The sequence below is a fragment of the Micropterus salmoides genome, unplaced genomic scaffold (assembly GCF_014851395.1).
Source record: "Micropterus salmoides isolate LMB-PRFRI ecotype aquatic unplaced genomic scaffold, ASM1485139v1 Ms_hic_scaffold_4, whole genome shotgun sequence".
NCBI classification, from domain to species: Eukaryota; Metazoa; Chordata; class Actinopteri; order Centrarchiformes; family Centrarchidae; genus Micropterus; species Micropterus salmoides.
Window position 1 is genome coordinate 3,320,476 of NW_024043372.1, and position 22,518 is coordinate 3,342,993.

Here is a 22,518-nt window from a genome sequence, read left to right on the forward strand (position 1 = left end):
CAGCTTTCACTAACTGTTGATACCCCGACAGCATCTTGGATCACAAAGTCAGGGTAGTGCGACATGGGAAGTCGGAATTCTGACTTAAGGGAGAGATTCCCATGACTTGACTTCCCATGTCAACTGGAATGCAACACAAACATGATTTGTGATAAGCCCTGGCGAGGGCCAACCCTTCCTTGGAATGAGTCTGACGAATCCGTGCACAGCTCTCACTTTGGCCATGCAGGGATTGGATCGCCCTTAACAGGGACTCCCTCTCTCCATACTCCCACAGCAGCTCCCACAATATACCCCGGGGCACCCGGTCATATGCCTCCTCCAGATCCACAAAGCACATGTAGACTGGATGGGCATACTCCTAGGCCCCCTCCAGGATCCCTCCGAGAGTGAAGAGCTGGTCTGTTGTTCCACAACCAGGATGGAATCCGTGTTGAGCAATAAGTTTGAGATCACTTGGAGTCTATACAGTGGCCACATTAGCGGTTTGTGTGGAATTAAGTTATTCTTAGGTGTATATTGGCCTGTTGGTTAACAAGATACAACGTAAGACAATTTTGCAGCTGTTAGAACGGTGTACTTTCTTTGGTGGATGCGGGCATTTTTCCTCTGCTCACCAGTGTTTGTGCTAAGCTAGGCTAAACATGTCGTGGACCAATCTTTCAACTGAACTCTGAGATGAGGTTACTATTAATATAAAAATGTTGGTGCACCTCATAACTTGTGAACTCGGACATTAACATTTAAAATTCCAAATGAACTTGAAGGCGGCCATACTTGTGAAATGTTTGTCATTTTCACTGTTTTCTCTCTCCCCATACTCCCACATGCACACAAACATCAAGTCTAACACACACACTCACTGACCTTTACTGGCCACAAGCCAGGAGGAAACAGGACAGACAACAGCAGCCCTCCATTCTCGTTAGCCAGACTGTCTGTCCATTAACGAGCTGCACATTCACACCTGATTGGAAGAGGCAGGTGCGCAAGAGATTCATGTCATGTGATTGGCCGAGAGTAATGGCTTTCTTTTATTAGAAGCAGAGCCCCCACTGCTGACACCATGGCGACCATTATCCCTCCAAGGGTTCACACACACACAGAGGCAGATACACACATTCACAGATCTGAGCATCCTCTCTCTCCAACACAAGACCATTTCAAAAACACACCATTAGTGAGTGTGTGTTTGTGGGCATGAGTGTATTTGCTCTTGTACGTTTGTCTTTGTGAGGACCGATTTTTAAGTTTTAGACCTGGGGAGTGAGGACATTTTGGCCGGTCCACACTTGGGGACAGACCTTCAAAATGCTGCATGAGGGTTAAGACTTGGTTTAAAGTTCAGTTTATGGAGTGGGTTGGTGTCATGCATTTAATTGTAATGGTTAAACCTGCAACATCTGATTGTCTGGCCACTTGGGGGCAGCAGAAACGAGTTGTGAGCACAACATTAATATATCATCACCTTTTAAGATTATATGTTGAACTTGTTCGCAAACTGTTTCTAATTTCCACCTCCAGCAGCTAGAGAGCAACAAGATGTGGAGTCGTGTTTGTGTCGGCGGATGAATGTGGGTTCTTGGTGTTTTTGGATTTTGCTGCTGTTTTTGATTAGCCTTTCCTCTTGTGTCTCGGTGTGTTTGTTACGTTCATTTGGTCGGTTTCCTGTTTTACCTTGAAGTTGTTCTGTCTTTAGTGTCGTCTTGTTCTTACTTCCTGTCTCTGTGTTCACTGATTGTCTGACGTGTATCACCTGTGCCTTGTTATCCTCAGCCCTCCTGTGTATATAAGTGCTTATCTTTTTATTCTTTCATGTAGACTTGTGGACTATCGGCTGTTTGTCTTTGGATTTACATTGCCTGGTTTTCAACTGCCTTGCCTCATTTTTTTCCCAGGACTACTGTTTCTGCATCTCAGACTGCCAGCTTCCTCTGTAAGTGTTACTATTGGTTTAATACATTCCACTGACTATACTTTCCCCTTCTTAGTGTCTGCATTTGGGCCTAAATCCCCCTTTTTTAACCTGTTGGCTTAGTGAGAACTTCTGATAAGAGTGCTTTAAGCATAATGACTTAACAATGAAATAATTAACAATATGCAGCTTTAACCTTATGTTGCAGTTACTGAAAACACACATGCTGCATTTCTTTACACTGTACTACCAAGAAAACCTCACTGGGATAATTGCCCTTTAAGACTGATAGAATTGCTTTCATTGAGTTAAAATAGCATTCTGGCTAGCTTAAACACACTAGCATAAAACTCTATAAAATGATGAAAAGGCACCACCATGTGACTTAACATTAAACACCACATAAAACAAAATTATAACAAACCTTGGGCAAATATCAGCTGGGTGCTTCTCATTAAGCAGACAAACTTGTACCTGCAGGCACACTTTACAATCTACCATACCGTTTTTTTGTTTTGTTTTGTTTTTTCAAGACACCTTGCCTAACTTTAGAAGAAAACGCATAATATGAATAAGCATATAAAACAATAGTTCTTGAAATATGCCAGGCAGTAATAAAGGTCATTTACATTATCTCTTTTAGCTCTGTGTTTGGTCTCCACCAGCTCCTGAGGGCTCTTTAGCTGCTAAATGAACCACTATGTTCACTAGCTGGCCTCTAACTGACTCTGTCTGCTGTCTGCTGCAACAGCCTTTTCTCTGTGAGAATGGCCGCAAAAGTAAAGTTCCAGCCGTACAGAAAAATGTTTAGTTAAAACATTAAAGTCCACTGAAGCTGCAGATTCTCTGCAGGTCCATCACTACCAGAGACACCCACACATTGTCACACTGTTTTTACAATGTCATTTCAATTATTGTTATAAAAAATCGATTATAGCCTGAAATGATTATAGCCCTTAAATGTGTGTTGCCCAATGCAGTTTTATGTACATTTATTGGATATATGCATACGCTTATTTGATGGTTACATCACATCCCAAGTGACACTAGCGGCTACAGAACAGAAGGAGTCTCGGTACTGGACCAGAACAGAACATGTCAGCTGCTGAAAAGTTGGTCATGACCCAGAAATTAGAAGCTGTTATAACTGAACAGGAGGGAGAGGGAGGTGTGAAAGTGAATCTGACTGGCTGGAAAAAACAAGAGATGAGAGAAGAGAAATCAGGAAAGAGTGAGGAGGAGTAAGAGAGGGAGAACAGAAAAAGGATGGAGTGCTTAAGGAAAGAAGTGTGAGGAGAGGAGGTTTAGGGGAGATAAAATAAGCTGTAAAACAAGAAGGTGAGCGGAAACAGAGGAGAGACAAAGACATGAAGAAAGTGTGAGAAACCTTCTGGCTGATAGACAGACTGGTTTACTGAGCTGACAGATGCAGAGTGGGTGGGAAGGTGAACAGCTGACTAGCCGAGGTGAGGAAGATACGAGGAGGGGGGTGGAGAGGCCAGAGAAGGAGAGCAGTTCAGAGAGAAGATTCATGATAGCTGTTAGTAAGAAAAGAGACGTGTAAGACGGGCTGTTGAGCAGAGAGGATTGTGGGTAAGGACTGAGTCGATGGCTGGTCAAAGCATATTTTAGTGTATGTACAGGCTTGACTTCTGCCACAAAGATAAAAAATTACATTGTTTTTCTGTTTATCTATTGTTCCATTTGTAAGATTCATTTCTACAGCCCAAAATTACGTTGCCTCAAAGGGTTTTACAATCTGTACAGGATACATATAAAAACAGAAATGCAATATGTCGTATGTGCAGACAAGACCAATATAAAAATAAATAATTTACAATATGGAAAATTAGAATGATATTAATAGATTACAATAATCTTTTTTCCTTATTAATCTTGTGAAAGAAACTACTTATTTTTAAACATTACATTTTCATGAACTGTATCATTGCATCTGCAAACTACTACTAACACATACTCAAAACCCTTCAGCGTATTGCTGCTACCATGACACAAATTTGTTTGTCTTATTTTGTCTTCAAAACAAGAAACAAGATATTCTTGTAATGGATGACATACTGTATGTAAGATTATTTGCATCCAGTAATGACAAGAAAATCATTATCTGAAAAACATCTTGTAAAAATGAGAAGTTTCTAATTTTTAAGAGAACATTAGCACCTTTTTTTTTATTTTTCCCCATCATGCTGGCTGCACAACCCGTTCCCAGGGGGTTACTCAGTTCGCCCTGCCCTGAGCGTCAAATACTACCGCGAATGGGTTTACATTGGAGGTAGTTAGCCCTGTGCATCTCACACTGATGCTAAAGGGTGCCATGTGTTGGTAAATGACGCCGATGGCTGTGACAAAGTGTAAGTATATGACAACCTGGGAATGAGAACGGGTTGGGCTGCAGTACTCTGCCTTACCCTCTTGTGATTCTTCTTTTTCTGCATTTTGAATAACCACTCCCCTTTTCACTGTGTCCAAAAACCAACAAGTCCATCCAAAACTGTATTTTATTTAACCAGGAAGTCCCACTGAGATTCAGAATCTCTTTTACAAGAGAGACGTGGCCAAGGTAGCAGCCAAATCACAACAAATGCATACATAATAAATACCAAGTTACATTTTCATGATAAAAGAAGTACAAAATGTTAAAACACAATGAGACTCAAGAAAAACAAGAACATGTCTCCATCACAACATTCTTTACAGTAGTTTTAAATTCATTAATGGACATTAGGGTTTCTAACTTTAGCTCTTTCTGTAGATTATTCCACCCCCAAGGTGCTGAATAAGAGAAAGCTGTTCTTCCCAATTCGGTTGCAACTCGTGGCACGTTTAAAAAGCAACCACTTTGAGGAGCGTAGCTGATAGGTACCAGAGCAGACAGAGAGTGAGGTTACAGAGGTACAGTGGAAGTTTGCCAAGTATAGCTTTATAAATAAAGAGATACTAGTGCTGTTGTCTATGAATTTTAAGTGATGTCCAACCAACTAAATCATAAAGAATGCAGTGATGGGTGAGGGACTTAGTATTTGTTATGAATCGTAGTGATGCATGGTAAACTGAATCAACATGACGCAAGATGGAAGATGCAGCATGCATGTACAATATATCTCCATAATCAATTACAGACAAAAGTAGCTTCCACAAGTTTCTTCTTTGCACTAAAAGTAAAACACGATTTGTTTCTGAAATAAAAGCCAAGCTTGACTTTAAGTTTCTTGACTAAAGCAGTAATATGTTCATTGAAGGAGAGCTTATCATCTATCCATATCCCCAAGTACTTGTATGAAGACACTCTCAAATTTATTTCCCATCTAAGGACAAGAGGCCACAGTTGTCAAGTAGCTGTGCTCGAGCTTTTGAGAAGACCATAAACTTTTTCTGTGTATCTAAAACCAGTTTTAGACTCTAATGTATTTTGCAATGCCTGAAATGCAATCTGAAGTTCCTGCAATGCTGCTGAAATGGTGGAAGCCTGGGTGTAAACCACTGTATCATCAGCATATAAATGTAATTTGGCTTGAACATCTCTATCCAAATCATTTATAAAAATTGAAAACAGAATGGGTCCTAAGATTGATCCTTGAGGGACACCTTTGGTTATCTCAAGAAAATCAGATTTATAACCGTCAGCATAAAAATAACAATAAATGTTGACCGTCTGTTAGGCAACATAGAACAAGCAGCAGCCTCTCATGTTAAGGACATATTTAGTTGACCCACCTGTTCAACCTGACCTCCTCCCTCTGTGGACTTGGTCTCTATAATAACGTCATCTAACTTCCTCCCTTGCTCCCCGACTGATGAGTCATCATTTTCGGCTGCTACAAAAGGCGCTGATATTTGAATGTAATCAAATGTTTTGGGGAATTTGTTGAAAGGACTGATTCTGTTGTTTTGCTTTGGAGGTCAGTCTCTTCTTTGTCTTTCGTACTTTCAATTCATAATTTTTGATTCTGTCAAATCAAGTCTGAAGCCATTAAATCTGCAGCTTGTGTCTGAGTCCAGGTCACGTGACTTCCCAGCCACAAGTCAAAACTGAAGCTGAAGTGAAGGCAGCTGAGGGAGTTTTCCAGAGGAGAAGAGAGAAAGAGGTGTAGATGCACAAACAGGCGAATGAGCTACTACAGTGTGAAAGTAAAGGGGGAGATGAGTAGGAGGGGGAATGAGAGCGGAGGAGGTGTTGAAGACCAAAGCATCTCTCAGTCTGCGCCTCCTCCGCTCATTGTCTGAATTTATCTTCAGGGTTAATAAATGTTACTGATAGTAGCTTTGTAAATGTAATACTAAACTACTGGCATTCAGAAATATTGGAAAATGTGTGACATCTCCTTTCACATCCCTCTTTACTCCTCTGGCTCAGCCTGGCCACTCAGTCTTAATGCAGCCTTTGTATTGTTTTCAACTCTACCTTGATTTGATTCCTTTGTTCCATCTTCACCTCCCCTCTTACTCATCCTCCATGCTGTGTTAATGTTCCTTTCCTCCTTTTATATGCTTGCTACCTTTTTGCATTTTTCACTGTATCATACAGACATGAAGTACTTCATTTAGAAGGTAAAAAACAATGAGGCATCTCTTCCCCTACAGCGCAGCACATGTATATTTTTATTCACACATAATAGGCCACATTATGAATCAATACTCGCTCATTCATAATTTATAACCTGTGGACCCAGGTGAAAGAAAGGCGGTGGAATGACGTGAACAGCGACTTCTAACTCCTCTGAGACATTTCTGATTCTACATTTCTGAAACTCTGCAGACTTGATTATATGGTTTTGGCTGCCAGCGTGCAGGTCAACAAGGCTGTCATTATGTTAATTTCAGGGCAATTTAAGTTATAAGCCGTACTGTGAATTCCTCTGAATGATATCTTCCGCCTCTGTTTCACATGCACATACTGTCACATGCAGCAACACATGCATGTCGTAGGAGATGGAAAGCATTTCTGTTACTTGTATTTGAACTACATTACTAAGTATTTTATAATTTGTATTTGACAGGGCAGAAAAAGTACAATTTTTATTTGTATATTTTGTTGATACTTTAGTATGGTGTCATTTTGGATTTTCAAAATAGCTATTTTCTCCATGATTAATAAAACCTAAAAAACAAGACCAGGTCAAAACGATCTGATCAAGCCTTTTTGCTCAATTTAAGACAAACTTCTCTTCCAACGTGATCTCATCTCAGATTTTGCGTATGTATGATATGCTGCAGTTTGCAATGGCATTGCAACACAAAGGCGTCACGGCTAATGTGCTAGCAGTTAGGGTTAGCCAGTCGACATGCATATATTTTCTGACTTAGGTTTAGGCACTAACTTCTGTGACGGTTATACACACGCGGCCTGGATGCGTCTCATACACCAACCTGGGGGCGTATCCTACACACACAAAATCGCTGTTTTGCATACAATTGCCATGTTTCTTGCAAAGCATGTATATGTGACACCTGAGCATGAGAACAGGCTGCCTCTTCAGCTCAGTTTGCCAGACTGTTCTCATCTACAGGAATAATATTCCATAATGTTTGAAGAGGCTAAAAAGCTACTAACTGTAGTGGTTGGTTCTCAACAGCATGTGTTTGAATTGTACAGAGAGGAAGTTTTCACATACTGTCCATGACTATTTTCAGTATTGTTGTTTTCACAGTTTTAGAGCTGCAACGATGTCGTTGTCAACTATTAAATTAATCGGTAACAATTTTGATCGTTTCATTTCTTTGAGTTTTTTTTTTTTTTTTTTTTTTAAAAGAAGAAATGATCAAATTCTCTGATTTCAACTTCTCAAATGTGAATTGTTTCTTTGCTCCTCTATGACAGTAAACTGAATATATTTAGGCTGTGGACAAATGAAGACATTTGTGGCTGTCACTTTGGGGTGTGGGAAACACTGATCGACAATTTCCTGGGCCCAAGAATTAGGCTAATCAAGAAAATCATGGACAGATTTTTCGATAATGGTTAGTTGCAGCCCTAAGTTACAGCATTCAACTTCATGTTCTTCTTTCAGGTAGGTTTCAAACTCTCAACAGCTTCATAGTCTACATTATAAAAATCTGAATGGTTTGCTGTTTTGTACAAATTCAGAAAGTCCAATGTAATGCTGCATTTTGAAAATACAAAATATAGCCCTATGTATTTTACCTTGATATATTTTCTAGCACCAGTAACATGAATTTGAGGGGTAGGCTTTTTTGTATTTTGTAACAAGATACATTTTGCTTTGTTTGTCCATCTCTGTGCATGGTTTGCATAAAAAGCCTAACGATGTAAATGGGGTGAGTTACAAATTTGCTGACATCTGAGTGAAGTTAAGTGACGCACAACACAGCTAGTGAAGGAGATTACTTTCAGATTTATCATTCTGTGGCTGCAAACAAGTGTTTAACTAAAGGAGTGCTGAGGTCCTACCTCATACAAGGAAAACCACAAAGCGTGCACAGGCTTTGGCTGTATAGTAATTCATATCTGTCATTGATGAAATGGTGTTATTCATATACTTGTTTCATTCATAGCCAGTTTTTTTTTTTCTTGCCATATATTTGCTTTAGGGGAGATGATGAGTCTCCCTGCATCTGTAGCGCTCTTGGTGTTTGCAAAGAGCTACTGCAACAACATCCATCACCTCCCTCCCTCTCCATCTCTACCTCTCTCCGTCCCTCCCCCGTCGCCTCCTCAATGATACCGGAGCAGATCGACCAACCTGCATCCGCGCTGTCTTGTAGCCAGGCTTCCCCAGCTGTTCCTCTGTACCCAAATGAGCCTGCGCAATGGGCACTCGGCTAGTAAACCAATAGCGCGTCTGCACTTGCGAACCGGGAGAGAGTGAGAGACAACACACACAGAGGCAGTCAGAGCAGACGGGATGGAGCAGGAGCACACGGACTGTTTCCTCCGGTAAACAAGCGGAGCAGGAGCCTGGACATCACCGGCGGAAAGCGGAGGGGGGGATTTCGGGGACACAGCCATGGCGACGGGAGGAGGAGGAGTGAGGCGGCGGAGGAAAGCTGGGCTCCCGGGATTCTGCTGGAAAACCTGCTACTTTCCCATTTTGTTCTGGGTCGTTTCCGTCTGCGGAGAGGAGAACACGCTGATTGTAGAGGTAGGCGGTCCCGTGCAGAGCGGGCACAAAACATCAGGCGCACCCCAGCATCCAAAACACAGATATTTAGAGATGTGTCGGGGCTGTTTGTGTGTTTCCTCTCCAGCCTTCACTGGATGTGCAGGAATGAACATCGATCCCCTCCCTCATTACTCCATGCCATCACTTCAATTCCGTTCTGTCTTAACGCACGCGGGTTGGAGCGGAGTGGTGCGCTCCGCGGGATGTGTTTTATGCACGCTTCCCCCAGCCGTACCTCGCTCTTTCTCTCTCACCCTGCCTTCCCCCCCTTTCCCACGAAAATGACACCTACCATCCCCGTAAGTAGGGACCGGGAAATGAAAAATTCAGGAGTTGGTGGACTGAATTAACTGAGGCAGAACACCGAGAGAGCAGCGGAGTATCTGCCTGGTTGAGGTCTTTTGTTTTCAGACTGCGCGCGCACTGAGCGGCTCCAACTGCTGTCCAGTGAATTTACTAATTACAAACAAGGTGGTTAAATTGCTCCTCAGGTTTGGTTGTTTCCGTTGCTTTGTAGGCTTCTCTCCGGCCGCAGAGCTCCACTGTGAGGGCAAAAATAATGTGCTCATCCGCTGGTTGGGCTTTTGGCGTAGGAGTCAGTCCAAGATGGTGAGGTGCAGGAGACTGAACATCCTCCTTAGAAGCGGGTTTAACACACGTCGTTTGGCTGATTTCCAGGCGGATTATTATACTTGTTAATGGGTGACCCTGGTTTTTCATTTCACCTCTCTTGTGCGCAATTGGAACAGGGAGAGGTCAAATGCATTGTGATATCTTTGGAGGAGTCTCTGTAACGAGCTCTCAACCCGTGTTGTTAAGAGATAGCAATCAGCATGCAGAGAGCATTAAGTGGACCTCCAATGAGTGTGCTGCTTTCATGTGTGCTGAACAAAGCATCCCCCCCCCCACCACCACCACCCTCTTTCTCTCCCTTCACTGAGTCCAAATATAGCCTGCCTCCATAATTTATGGAAATGGCAGCAAGTTGGAAGAGAGAAGAGAAGAGATGGGAAGAGATGCAGACAGATGATGTTAAACAGGACTGCAGTCACACGAAGGCAGATGTTGAGAGAAAGTTCTGTGTTGATGTAAGCACAAATGAAACTGTGACTGATGATGAAAAGATGCTCCCAATAAGATGTTCAAGCAGACCTGTGATGCATTGTTTGCTGAATATGCACCTTGTTTGGATATCTGGGTCATGTGCTATGAAATTGAATGCTTGCAGTAACGTTTCAGCTCCGGAAGACGTGCTCAGCGGTGTTTGTGTTTCTAGTGACACTTTCATTGAGACAAAGGAAGCGCCTGTGGCTGTGCCGAGCGTGGCTGCTATAACAGCCGGGATATGTCACGGTGCCGTACAAAGGATGAGATGTTTTCACTGAGCCTTTTTCCCTGAGAAATCATAATCCTCTCAAAGCTATTGTTGGTACACGTCATGCTAATGTGGACTCACACAGATGTACTGTACAAGTCCAAGGTTTTAGTACAAAATATTCCAGCAGATCTACGGTGATGTGCTGCCTGAAATTCCTCAGTCAATATTTCAGCTGCCAGATCGTTCTATTGGTACCGAAAACATAAAACCTTTTGTGTGAAAAGGTCTGAGGAGAGCGTACAAGTGTACTTCTAATCATTATTTTCATCTGCTGATTATCATCTTGGTTAATTGTTCTGTTAGAAACAGTCCATGAACCCAAAGACATCCAGCTTGCTGTAACATGAGACAAAGAAAATCAGCACACCCTCACAGTTGAGAAGCTGAAACGAGAGAATGTTTGGTGTTTTTGCTTGAAAAATTACTTTTATCGATTATCAGAATAGTTTCAGATTAATGTTTTGACTAATTGAAAATTAATTTGAGCTTTATACACACAACATACTTTGCTTGCATGCCAGTGATAATTATATAAGAGCCAGCTATTTAAAAAAAGATGAATCTCCTCATGTACAACAACAAAAATATAGTAAACATGTTTTCAGTGAGCATTTATTTGCAAGTTATGATCTTGTTTTTATGTAATCTAATTCTTGCAAAGTGGAATAATAACTCAATGTTTTATTGTTAAAACAGCATAAGTGTTTCTTCGTAACTCATCACTCAAATATTTCTCTTCCAAGCAAATGATGTCATTCGATGATTTTAACAAAGCTTCTCCAGTGAGGTCTCAACCAACCAATCAAAATCCTCTCCGCTTCAGATTTTCACAGCATCAAGGTTCCTTTGTGTGCACGGCGTGGCCACATGACGGCGTTTAGAAGATGATGTATACTTTTCATCTCCTAATTGGCGTCCTGTTTTTCCTGAATCAAAGGTTCGGTGCAACAACAAAGTCCCACTGGTGTTAAAAACATACATCAAATGGTAATTTACGCAAGGACGGGGGCTCCTGCTGTACATATTAATTGACACTAATTATTAAATGCATCCTCCTTGTTAATCACAGGTTTTAATTGCAATAAATAATAATTTAATTGGTATACAGGTCGCCTGCCAGCTGCCTGCCGTGCTGTGTTTGTAAAAAGCTCACACTGTATGTACCACAGGGACACAGTGATTTTTACAGATCCGGGATGTTGTAAACATGACTGTGAAGATGTGTTTGTGTTCTGAGTTTTCTCTCCTACTTGTATTTGATTGTTGACATACTATGTGTCTTTGCTGAAACGATGATTACGTGCACACATGCTGAGATCTTTTCATGACAGCTCTGCAGCAAACATTTGACTGTAGTCGCAGAGGTCACATCTGTGCAGACCTTGGTGTTTTACGTGAAGCTGCATGAAAACATGTTTTGATCATGTCTCAACTGTCATGTATTTATTTGCTTCACTTTGTGGTGCTGGAAGTATTTTTCCATGGTTTCCGGGAGTAAACTGCTGTCTGAGGTCCATGTGCAGAGCCACACTGTGATGACCATTTCAATGTCACATGTGTTACAAGCTGTTTTATAGCCTAGTGGGTCAAATATTGAGGAAATTAACTACTTTAGCTAACAACTACTTTAAAACACAGCAGTGATTGGACTGTCTGTAGCACCAGCAGTTGTGTGTAGGACTGTGCGTGAGAGGATCGCCAACGTTAACACAAATCATACTGAGGGGGAACATGAACATCTGAACCAAATTTATTGGCAGTTCATCCAGTAGTTGTTGAGACATTTTATGTCAGACAATCTCACAAAAATGTCAACCTCATGGTGATACTAGAGGAAGTCATGGATCACCAAAGTCATGAGGATTTATACGGAATTTGTGCGAATTCCTCTTGTGAATATTGAGATATTTTGGTCTGGACCAAAGACACCCTGCTAGGGTGGCTAAAACACTGGATCATATATCAAATATTACAAAAATAACCTGAAATGTACTTTAAAATATTTGTGTAACCTCCTTTAAAAATATGTAGTGTTTTTTTAAGCATCAGACTACTGCCTTAAAAAGAGAATATCATCGTGCATATAAACGCACCATCAGTTCGGTTGGTGGTCCAATTTTAATTTTTTTTGTTTACTTAAAACACAATTTGAAGTTGACATTTATTTTTACTGAATCATTTTGCCTGTTTTCTTGTTGACATGGATTTACATCAGCTCAGTATTTTGTTTCTTTTGTTCTGCCCAAGGCGAGAGTTATGTCAAGTCGTCCATCAGCACCACACTCAACCATGAAACACCGTCTGCCGCCCACCTCAGCTTCAGGTTGTTGCACTGACACAGAAACACATGGGTTTCGCTTGCTCAGCCTATCATCACAGAGGGAAGATACAGCTCGTGAGTGAGGCTGGTGCAGCGAAAACACAGATGGTTGGTTAGCAGACGAGCAGAGACTGGGGGGGAGAGAGAGAGAGCGAAGGGAGAAGGAGGCGTTCAGTTCTTTGTCTGACTCACTGGTTTATGCTCCTTTGTCTGTTTACACAATAGGTCAGAAATCTGTGGTCAAAACCTGCTAATGTTTGGAAAGAATATTTTTGGCTAGCAGGTATAGACAACTGTTGTGTGGGCTTTAGAGCTTGTTGTTGTTGAGAAGCCTTTTGTGTAGCTCGCTAAATGGTAGATTAACCCAATGTTAGTGATTGTCTTAATGCTGTTAAGTGATCAATTTATTAATTGATTGGTTGACAAGCAAAGTATGTTTATAGATTACAGTGGCATGAAAGCATTTCTTTGAGGACGATACATTTTCCAGCTGCTCCGGTTTGCGTTCACAAAGGCAAAAGCTCAGTCGCACTGAGAGGGTAAATGTTCCAGGATTCGGTTCAACCGGATTAACAAGGTCGGATTTACGAATGTTCTGATGCTCAGTGGTATGGCCAAAACATTTAATTGTGATTTTTATTTCAAGCTTGGGACGATTCAAGGTGTTAATAGTTTCTGAGAGTGAACCCTAAAGTTGTGGGCTGATTAAACTGAAAACAATTAAATAAAAGAGAGAACAGTCCCAGCTCACATGACATGGTTAAGCAACATTTCAGTCAAAAAAAATATAGTATAAAAGCAGCTGAAAGAACAAAACTTTGCACTCTTAAAATGTTTGATTTGACTGCTGCCATGATCACCGGAAAGTATGGATGGGACACCTCTTTATAAATAGTTAAACATCACCACCAACTCTGTAGATGATGATGATGATGTTACGTTTTGTACTGGTCGTACCCAAAAGCGAACACAGAACACAGTACACCATGAGGGAAAAGCTGGAAGTCTTAATTCACAAAACGGTGAAGGTGAATCTAAGGCTGCTGAGGTTGGCGCGAGCGGCAGGCAGGTGAACAATGGCGGAGTCTTGAATCCGTAGAAACGTGGAAGCCGGTGTCTGGTTGCAGATGTCAAGGCAGAAATGCTGAGGCACAAGAGGAAGACAAAGAAACTGCTCAAAACAAAGGCAAACATGAAACACCCTTAGGTTAACTTGAAATACAAGGTTAGCGAATGTATTCTACCACTTGTAGATAGGAATAATCTGGCGGTGAACTTCAGGCAGCCGGGGATTATATAAAACGATGGGTTGATTGGCTGTCAGGTGCCCAAAACAAGATCATGCCCACATACAAAGATATGCGCGGCACATGAGGGAGAAACACAAGAGAAACGGAGAACTAAATAATTTCACTGCATATGTCTGTAATGCTGGTGTTTGTGAATTGATCTTTTTTTTTTGCAGTGAGGTTCATTTGCACAGAAAGGAGCCAATGCATATTACCAAATTTAAATATGTGCAAATGGCACAGGATTACCGAAACGCAATTTGCTTGACAGCGCATTTAGGGGTGCATTTCAGCCTTTTGCGGGTCCTTTTGAGAATTACACGCTGTCTTTATGTGTTATTTGTGCAAGACTCTCCATTTGCACTGCTGTTACTGTAGTATTAGCAATTTTATTTTAGCATTTTCCCATAACTGTCAATTGTGTCTGCAGTGGCCAAGTTACATAGCCTCACTTTAATGCAGCTTTAAAGACATGCAAAATAAACAAAACAAAACATTTTTCTCTGCAGAAAGTCATTTTTTATTTTTAAAGTCAGTGTGGCTCTAAAGGAGACTCAGAGTGAAATCGAAGGCAGACTGAGTTTGATGTAGTAGAAAACTGAGATTGATGAGAGAAGGCTGGATTTGGTGGGATTTGATACTCGGCCAGTTTTATCGATTGCGTTTTTGAAGTCTTTCTCTGAGTGGTGAGTTTTACACTTTTCTAGAGACTGGAGCCCTTCTCAAAATGGCTGCATGTACCTACCAGCATGATGATGATGATGAATATAAATAATGATGACTAAGGCAGCGATTGTTGATGGTTTTATTTGAGGGAAGTGTGTTTCCAAACCTCTCTGTGTGCTTTTTTTCTGTCTGTTTTTCTCCTCTCCCCCAAGAGGAGAGGAGCTCGGGGAGGAAGGCTGGTCCCTGGGGTGTTGTAAACACCACATTACACCCAAGAAATGGGCTAAATTAGCCTGCAATGCTGCACTTCTCAGAGCCGTGTGTGTTTATGCACACTGTGTAGGCGGGTGTGAATTCACGGCTCTTACTCGTAGTTTAAGCTTTGTCGTGATTCGCTGTCCTTGGAGTGAAGCGCACACATATGGAGCCTGTTCTTCATATTAATGTCTATTTTTCTGCAAGCATCACCCGCTGCGCTTCAGAGCATTTAGGCTTTTTGACGGACAGCCTCATTGTTTTACAGTCCTTCCCCTCTCTCCCTCTTTATTCATCTGTCTCAAGTTTTTTTTCCACTTCCCTCGGCTCCATTGTCTTTCTCGCCCTCCCACACACACTTTACCGTGCACTCAGTGCAAGCTGCAGCTGTAAATAAGAGGAGTTGTCATTGTGCATTTGATGAGGATATAGTACTGTTTGTAGTCAGCGAGCCAGGAACAAACAGAAGAAGTACTGAGAAGGAGGTTATGTGGTGGATGGTTAGCTCAGCTGAACTCCATCAACCTACCTTTTTAAATAATTGACACAAACTACTATGATATAAATGACGATGTGCATCACTGCCTGTTATGTGGTTGTTATGTCTGTTCTGGCTTCCGAATCTAAGCACCGTAGAAGTCTGAAGTAGTTAGAGTTTTATTTATGTCTTTCATTAAAATGAATCTAGTGAACAATCCTGTAAAAATGAACAGAAACAAAAAACTGGAAAAAATGAATTCAAAGCTGAGCATGAGTTTGGTACAACTTACTCGTAAGGCTATTTATAAGGGTTTAGTAAGTTGTAACTAATGACTTTATCAATAGTTGATGATAATTTTGTAGATAAATTATAACACTTTGGGTTACCAGGTTGGGAAAATATCTCATTAATAAATGATCATGAGTGACTCACTTTCTAAAAAAGTCATCATGTCTTAAGTCAAAGAAGTAAATATTAATATGTCATTAATAAAGGGTAATAAACATAAGAATAAGAAACGTACCAGTTATGGAGGTTTCACAGAAGCAGTCATTGTAACAAATACATTAATAAACGCAAATGTGCTGACAACTATATAACCATATATCTGTTATAATGTTTTACTTTATAAGTTCGGAGGTTAAAAGGGCCCAAGAATGAAAAAACAGTGTCCTGCTAGCAGAGGAGGAACTTCAGTCTTGTTGTTCTGGTCAATGATCCAAATGCTGACTCTTTATAAAGCCGTATTACCGTATCGCCTCGCGCCTCGACTACTGCAGCAGCCTCTTCACCTGCCTGAGCCTCAAATCTATTAATCGGCACCAGGCTGTACAGAACTCAGCTGCCAGGCTTTTAAAAAGATCCAGGAGAAGTGACCCAGCACGCCTGTTTCAGCCTCCTTGCACCGGCTCCCTGTATGTTTTAGAATAGACCTCGCTGTTGACTTTTAAGACTCTTCATGGCCTCTCTCCTCGCTATATATCTGACTTCTTAGTCACATGCGAGCGAGTACATAGCCTGAGGCGCAGCTGAAAACTAGAGGTGACAGAGCGTTCACAGTCAGAGCCCCGAGTCTAACGAGCTGCCTGAGGAAATCAGGTCGGCAGAATCACTGACCTCTTTTAAATCTCTTCGTAAAACAGACTTTTATGGGAGAGTTTTTCAAGATTTGACTTGATTTTAATTGACTTCCCTTTTGCTGGCGACACCGTCATTGGTTTTGTTTGCTGATTAATACATTGGAAATATAATCTGCTTGTTGTTGCGTCGAGTGAAGCACCTTGTAACGTGGGTTCAGAAAAGTCCTGAATCCTATCCAATGATGATGATTATTATTATTATTATTATTATTATTATGTAAACCATTTAATGAAGGGCCACTAAGTGCATCCCTCCTCCCTTCCTGGATTTGTACATTTAAATAGTTAAACAATGGAGTTGAAATTAATTAGGAAGCTTTGAAACGCTGCAGTTGGCTGCTTGTCTATTTGTTACTTGACGCAGTAGAGAAAGAAACCAGAACTTGTGCAGTGAAACGAGTAATGAAACAGATTTCGTCAGTGACTGATTCAGTCTATAGTAGGGTCATATACAGTCGGTCTAAACTGAGACTGGAATCCAAGGGTTTTCATATGAGAACGGTGCATAAATAGGTGTGTGTTTTGTCACTTGGTGGTGGACTTTTGCTTTATGGTGCTGAGTCACTTACAGCCTCTTTTTACCATAATGTCACCGGTTTTCAAATCTGCCTTATCTGCATAAAGCTCTGCGAAAGGAGTGAAAAGGGTAAGAAGAGAAAGAGGACGAGTTGTATAATACTGCAGCAGGAGACAGGACGTCAGGCAGCGAAGGTAGAGACTTGAGATACTGATCTGGCTAAAGATGGGGAGAGAGGAGAGGAGAAGAGAAGAACAGGGAAAAAAACAAAGACAAAAAGAAAAATTAAATGCTGCAAGACTGATTTAGCAGTACAGCAGACCAGACTATAGACAGGCAAAGTGAGAAATGAACTTTGACTGAAAAATTTGAAAAAGAAGAAACGAGTGGACAGCAGCGAGGAGAACACGAGAGGTTTCCAACATGGAAAGAGACGGAATGACAGGCGGTGTTGATATAATGCTGAACTCCCTCCCTCTGATGTTTATGTGCTCGTGTCTCTGTGATGTGAGTCATACCTTCTGCAAACCTAAACTAACAGGATTAAACCAAATTACATGCAATTATTTTTATGTATACATGTTCTGTTTTGTTTCTTTCACATTTTTTTTATATATATAAAAATAAATAATGCAGAAATGTATTTTATCCATTTATTTCCAAGGGGCTGTTTGTCCATCTGAATCTGCACCTGGCAGGATTTTAACATGAAAAGTGCAGCTATCTATTGTGAGGCTTTAACACAGGAGCCAGAGTGGGAGTCAGTATTTATATAGGGGTGGATGTAACAACTTAAATTTGTGTGTGTGTATATAGTATCTCTCAAAAGTGAGTACACCCCTCACATTTTTGTAAATATTTGATTATATATTTTCATGTGACAACACTGATGAAATGACACTTTGCTACAATGTAAAGTAGTGAGTGTGCAGCTTGTACAACAGTGTAAATTTGCTGTCCCCTCAAAATAACACGTCACACAGCCATTAATGTCTAAACCGCTGGAAACAAAAGTGAGTACACCCCTAAGTGAAAATGTCCAAATTGGGCCCAATTAACCATTTTCCGTCCTGGGTGTCTTGTGACTCGTTAGTGTTACAAGGTCTCAGGTGTGAACGGGGAGCAGGTGTGTTAAATTTGGTGTTATCGCTCTCACACTCCCTCATACTGGTCACTGGAAGTTCAACATGGCACCTCGTGGTTCTACTCAGAACAGGCCTCGCCATGGTCAATCAAAGAAGTTGAGTGCACTTGCTCAGTTTCACATCCAGAGGTTGTCTTTGGGAAATATAGAGTGCTGCCAACATTGCTGCCGAGGTTGAAGGGGTGGGGGGGTCAGCCTGTCAGTGCTCAGACCACACGCCGCACAATGCATAGTTGTTGTATATTTTTAGCTTAACTCACAGCTGGTTGAAGTCATTTTGCCAGTTGGTCCCAAAGCATGTTTAAAGAAAAAGCTATATGGGACACAGCGGCAAAACTCTGTTGTTTTGTTTTTTTTAAATGGCATTACTTTGAATTTAGCTCAGTTGGTAGAGCAGAGTTTTACCAAAACTGAAATGCTGGGTGAGTCTGTCAACATGGTCACAGCTTTTCACAAATTATTCCGTTACCTCTCGCTGTTGTTTTATTTCTTTGACATAAAGCTAAAGGAGGCAGAGTCATAAACAATAAACAAGCTGTGATTTTTTTTTGGGGGGGGGGGGCAAACATGAGGATACAGTGTTAAAAGCCCATGTTGTCACAACAGCACAAAAACAGGAAGACCTTAAGGGAAAGCCGTTGTGCAGGACAGATGACAGTTAATGCACCCTGCAGATCACTTTTAACATGTGCCAGGAACTAATACACTGCATAGTGCATTCAGCCCGTCTGGCAGTGTGTTGCAGCTCGAGATGAGAGTCCAGCAGCGCAATGGAGCCTCATCACATGAGATACTGAGCAGGACGCAAATGCAAGTGCAGTTCTAATTAAAAATAAACATCAGGCAGGGCTCTGTCTGTTATGAGAAAAGCATCTTGCTTCTCTATAAGCTCTCTGGGTGCAGCGCAGAAGGACATAGAGAGTGTTTTACGTTTGATCACTGCGGTAGCACAGGAGGAGGAAACAATTTTCACACTGAGATGTAAATTTAATTACACTATTTGCCTGCAGCAAGAACAAATCATGCCAGTGTAGCACCCTAATGTTCATCACTGATCACACACTCATTGAATTATCTGGTTTTTCTACATGACGCTTAAATAAAAATAAAAGTCACTAATTAAAAAGTGCAAAAAGGGCAGCATGGTAGCTAAGTGGTTAGCATGTCGCCTCCTGGGTTCACAAACTTAAAGAATGTCCAGCTGCTGCCTTTCTGTTTGGAGTTTGTTTCCTCCAGGAGAAAGACATGCAGGTTAGGGAGTATCTGAAAACAATGTGCACCTTTGTGCTACGGTTTCTGCGTTGAACGACATGTTTCCTTGATATGTTGTGCAACGCTTTGAGATATGTTTTCTCGGTTTGGTGGCTGTGTCAGACTTGTTACCCAATCAGCAGCAACGTGTGTATATAAACACCTTAAAAAGGCAGTGCAGTGTTCAAGGCTCAAAAATGCCTGAAGGCTTTGACTTATTGACCCCACCTCTAGGCCAATGAATGCTGGCTTTGGCCCCCTGAGACCCTGGTCAGGAAACGTGCGTTTAGAAAACTAATAGATGAACGGATATGCACACAAATAACAACTACATATAAAGAACAAGTCCTCCTCTTTTATCCCTGACAAAATATTGTGTGTTGTAGTGGAAAGAAGCTGTAAACACAACACATTATGACCGTTTAAAGTTGATTTAATGAACTTGTTAGCAAACAATTGCCTCTTTACACAAGCAGCAGATTCAGCGCAACATTATCATTCATTTGGAGTCGTGTTTCTTCCCATCTGGTCCAATATTCACTCTCTTCTTGCTCACTGTGCTCACCAGCTAGTCTCTAGCTGTGTCTTGTCTGCTGTTCGGTGCTGAGCAGGTCATGCATGGTGAGCTTTTTAGCTGGAAACAGCTGCCTGAGAGTGGTGAGAGGGAACCAAAACAATAAAGTTGCACTGAATTGAAAGATGGTTAAAAGCTCTGTATAGCTGAGGCGGCTGCAGACTCTGACGCTATTTCTCTGGGGGTTTGTCACTGTGAGCGACACCTTTCACATTACACATTGTCATTTGATGCAGTTCAAATATAAACATATTGATTATAGCAGCTTTAAATCTTCTACAACCCTAAATCTGTAAGCCCCTAAATGACTGATGAACGGCGCGTCCTGACTGAACTTTGAAGAGCAGTGTTTAGAAGATGACAGCTGTCTGAAGGGCTGCTCTGACACAATAGAAGAACTTCCCACGTCCTTCCATCCATCTTTCAGGCCTCCTCCTTCTCTTCTGCTCCATCTATCCGTCAAATCTCCATCGATCTGTTGATAAATCTGTTCATCCATCTGTCCATCACTCCACACTGAGCGTGTGCTTCACAACAGCCGCTGCCATCGAGCCTTTGTTGCATCCTGAAATGTTTTACTTTGAAGTGATGCTGTAATGATCCGGCAACGACTCCGGTGCTGTGTTATCATTGTTCTGATGTTTCCGTGTGTACTTTTACAGAGGTCACCTGTCAATCAGACAGTGTCGGTGGTGCTGTGATGTCTTGGCTTTTATAGTGGTTAGATCTTCAGTGATGTGTATTAGTAATTATATTTATTTGATATTTAATCTGCAGCTTCAGACTTTCTATATGTTGGCAGTTTGATTGATTTGACCTTATAGCTGCTCAGTAACCAAACTGATAATAAATGACAAAGAGGATGAGTAATAAAAGCCGGTTGCTTAGAAATAAGCAGAGTAAAAACTTTTTGTGTAGTGACAAGGAACTGAACGATGTATGACTAGTGAGAAGTCTTAATTCAACCCATGCTGGAGTGGTTTTCTTTAAGTTGAAGTCAATGAACCTGTTATGTGTATATATGGGATGTTGTGTTTGTGTGTTTTCCTTTCTGCCCTTAGCAGGACCTCGCCCTGCCCCCAATGCCGCAGCCAGCAGGCTGATTCCACTCTCCTTATCAGTGGAGAGTATAAGGGCTGGAGAAGGAAGCTGCTGTGTGGAGAGTATGGTGGTCTACAGCGAAAGAGACAGTGGGTACCGAGAGTGTTGGAAGTCTGCGGCGAATGTGTGGCAGTTGGCAGAGACAGTAACCAGTAGTGACAACAGTGGGAGCCCTGCGGTTAAGTGTAGTGATTTACAGTTTTTGGTTTTCACCTTGTGCTGGTGTGTGACAGTTTGCCATCACTACTTTGGTGTTTAGCCAATACCTTAGTTCCCTTTAAAAAGGACCCTTGTTGCTCGCTTCCCTTTTGGGAGTTGTTTTCTGTTTTACTGTGCATTTAGAGACTCCTTTTGTTAAATATTCTAAATAATCTCCTTTTTCTCTTTAACTTACTCTTGTCTGTTTATTCTGCCCTGGAACAAATTATTAATTGTACTAGCCTCCTCCCCCTGGGCTTCAATCTGAGGTTCGTAACAGAACAGAAAAATTACAAATTATGTAAAGAATAGAAAAGACAACTAAAATGTTTATAAGATTTTTAGAAGAACATTTCACTGAGATGAAATGTCTGTGAAACTCACTAAACTAAATAAAAGTCACTTTTATGCTTCTAAACAATGAATTTACTGAAACTTGTGCAGAGACAAGCTGCCTCTAATAACGCAGTGAAAGACCTGGCATCCGCTGCACAGTGTTGTAGTTGACAAATACTGAATGCATGTATCATAAAGTATGAAGGCAGCGTGGCAGAAGGCTGCAGGTGTGGAGGAGGTTTTATTTGAATACAATCAATTGGCTCGACAGAAGTTACTAGCTCTGCAGACTCTGATGTATTCCTGAAGGGGTTTCTGAATTATTGAGAATGTCATGAAGGCAAAGCTTTGCTCTTGTTGAGTCATGACTGTCTTCCTTTGTTTACATTGCTTTGCTTTACAGCCACGATAAAACTGGCTGATACTCTTTGACACAGATTCCAGTATTTAAAGAACATGAAAACAGATTCCCTTAAAAGTTTGTTATTGTGACAAAAATGCATTTTAATGCACTTCATTCAGCCCCCTATCCTACTAATGACGATTCAGCACCTCATAATTTACATCCAAAGCCAAGGTTCAGTGTCAGTGCAGGAAGTAGTGCACCCTATACAGTGAGGAAAATAAGTATTTGAACACCTGAGAAAATCAATGTTAATATTTGGTACAGTAGCCTTTGTTTGCAATTACAGAGGTCAAATGTTTCCTGTAGTTTTTCACCAGGTTTGCACACACTGCAGGAGGGATTTTGGCCCACTCCTCCACACAGATCTTCTCTAGATCACTCAGGTTTCTGGGCTGTCGCTGAGAAA

General features: G+C 41.3%; 1 protein-coding gene across 2 annotated transcripts in view; it reads left to right on the plus strand.

The window, feature by feature from the left end:
• Positions 1–1,827: 1,827 nt before the first annotated feature.
• mmp24 (matrix metallopeptidase 24) overlaps positions 1,828–22,518 on the plus strand; it is a 93,785-nt gene continuing 73,094 nt past the window's right edge. Inside the window, exon 1 of one of the 2 annotated variants that reach the window (XM_038697589.1) lies at positions 1,828–1,936. Coding sequence is in view for 1 of the 2 variants with exons in the window: in XM_038697588.1 (XP_038553516.1) it covers positions 8,902–9,036 (135 nt within the window). In the remaining variant the exon portion in view is untranslated. Of the gene's footprint in view, positions 1,937–8,482; positions 9,037–22,518 lie in introns of those variants that run through there. The other variant, XM_038697588.1, reaches the window with a different exon arrangement.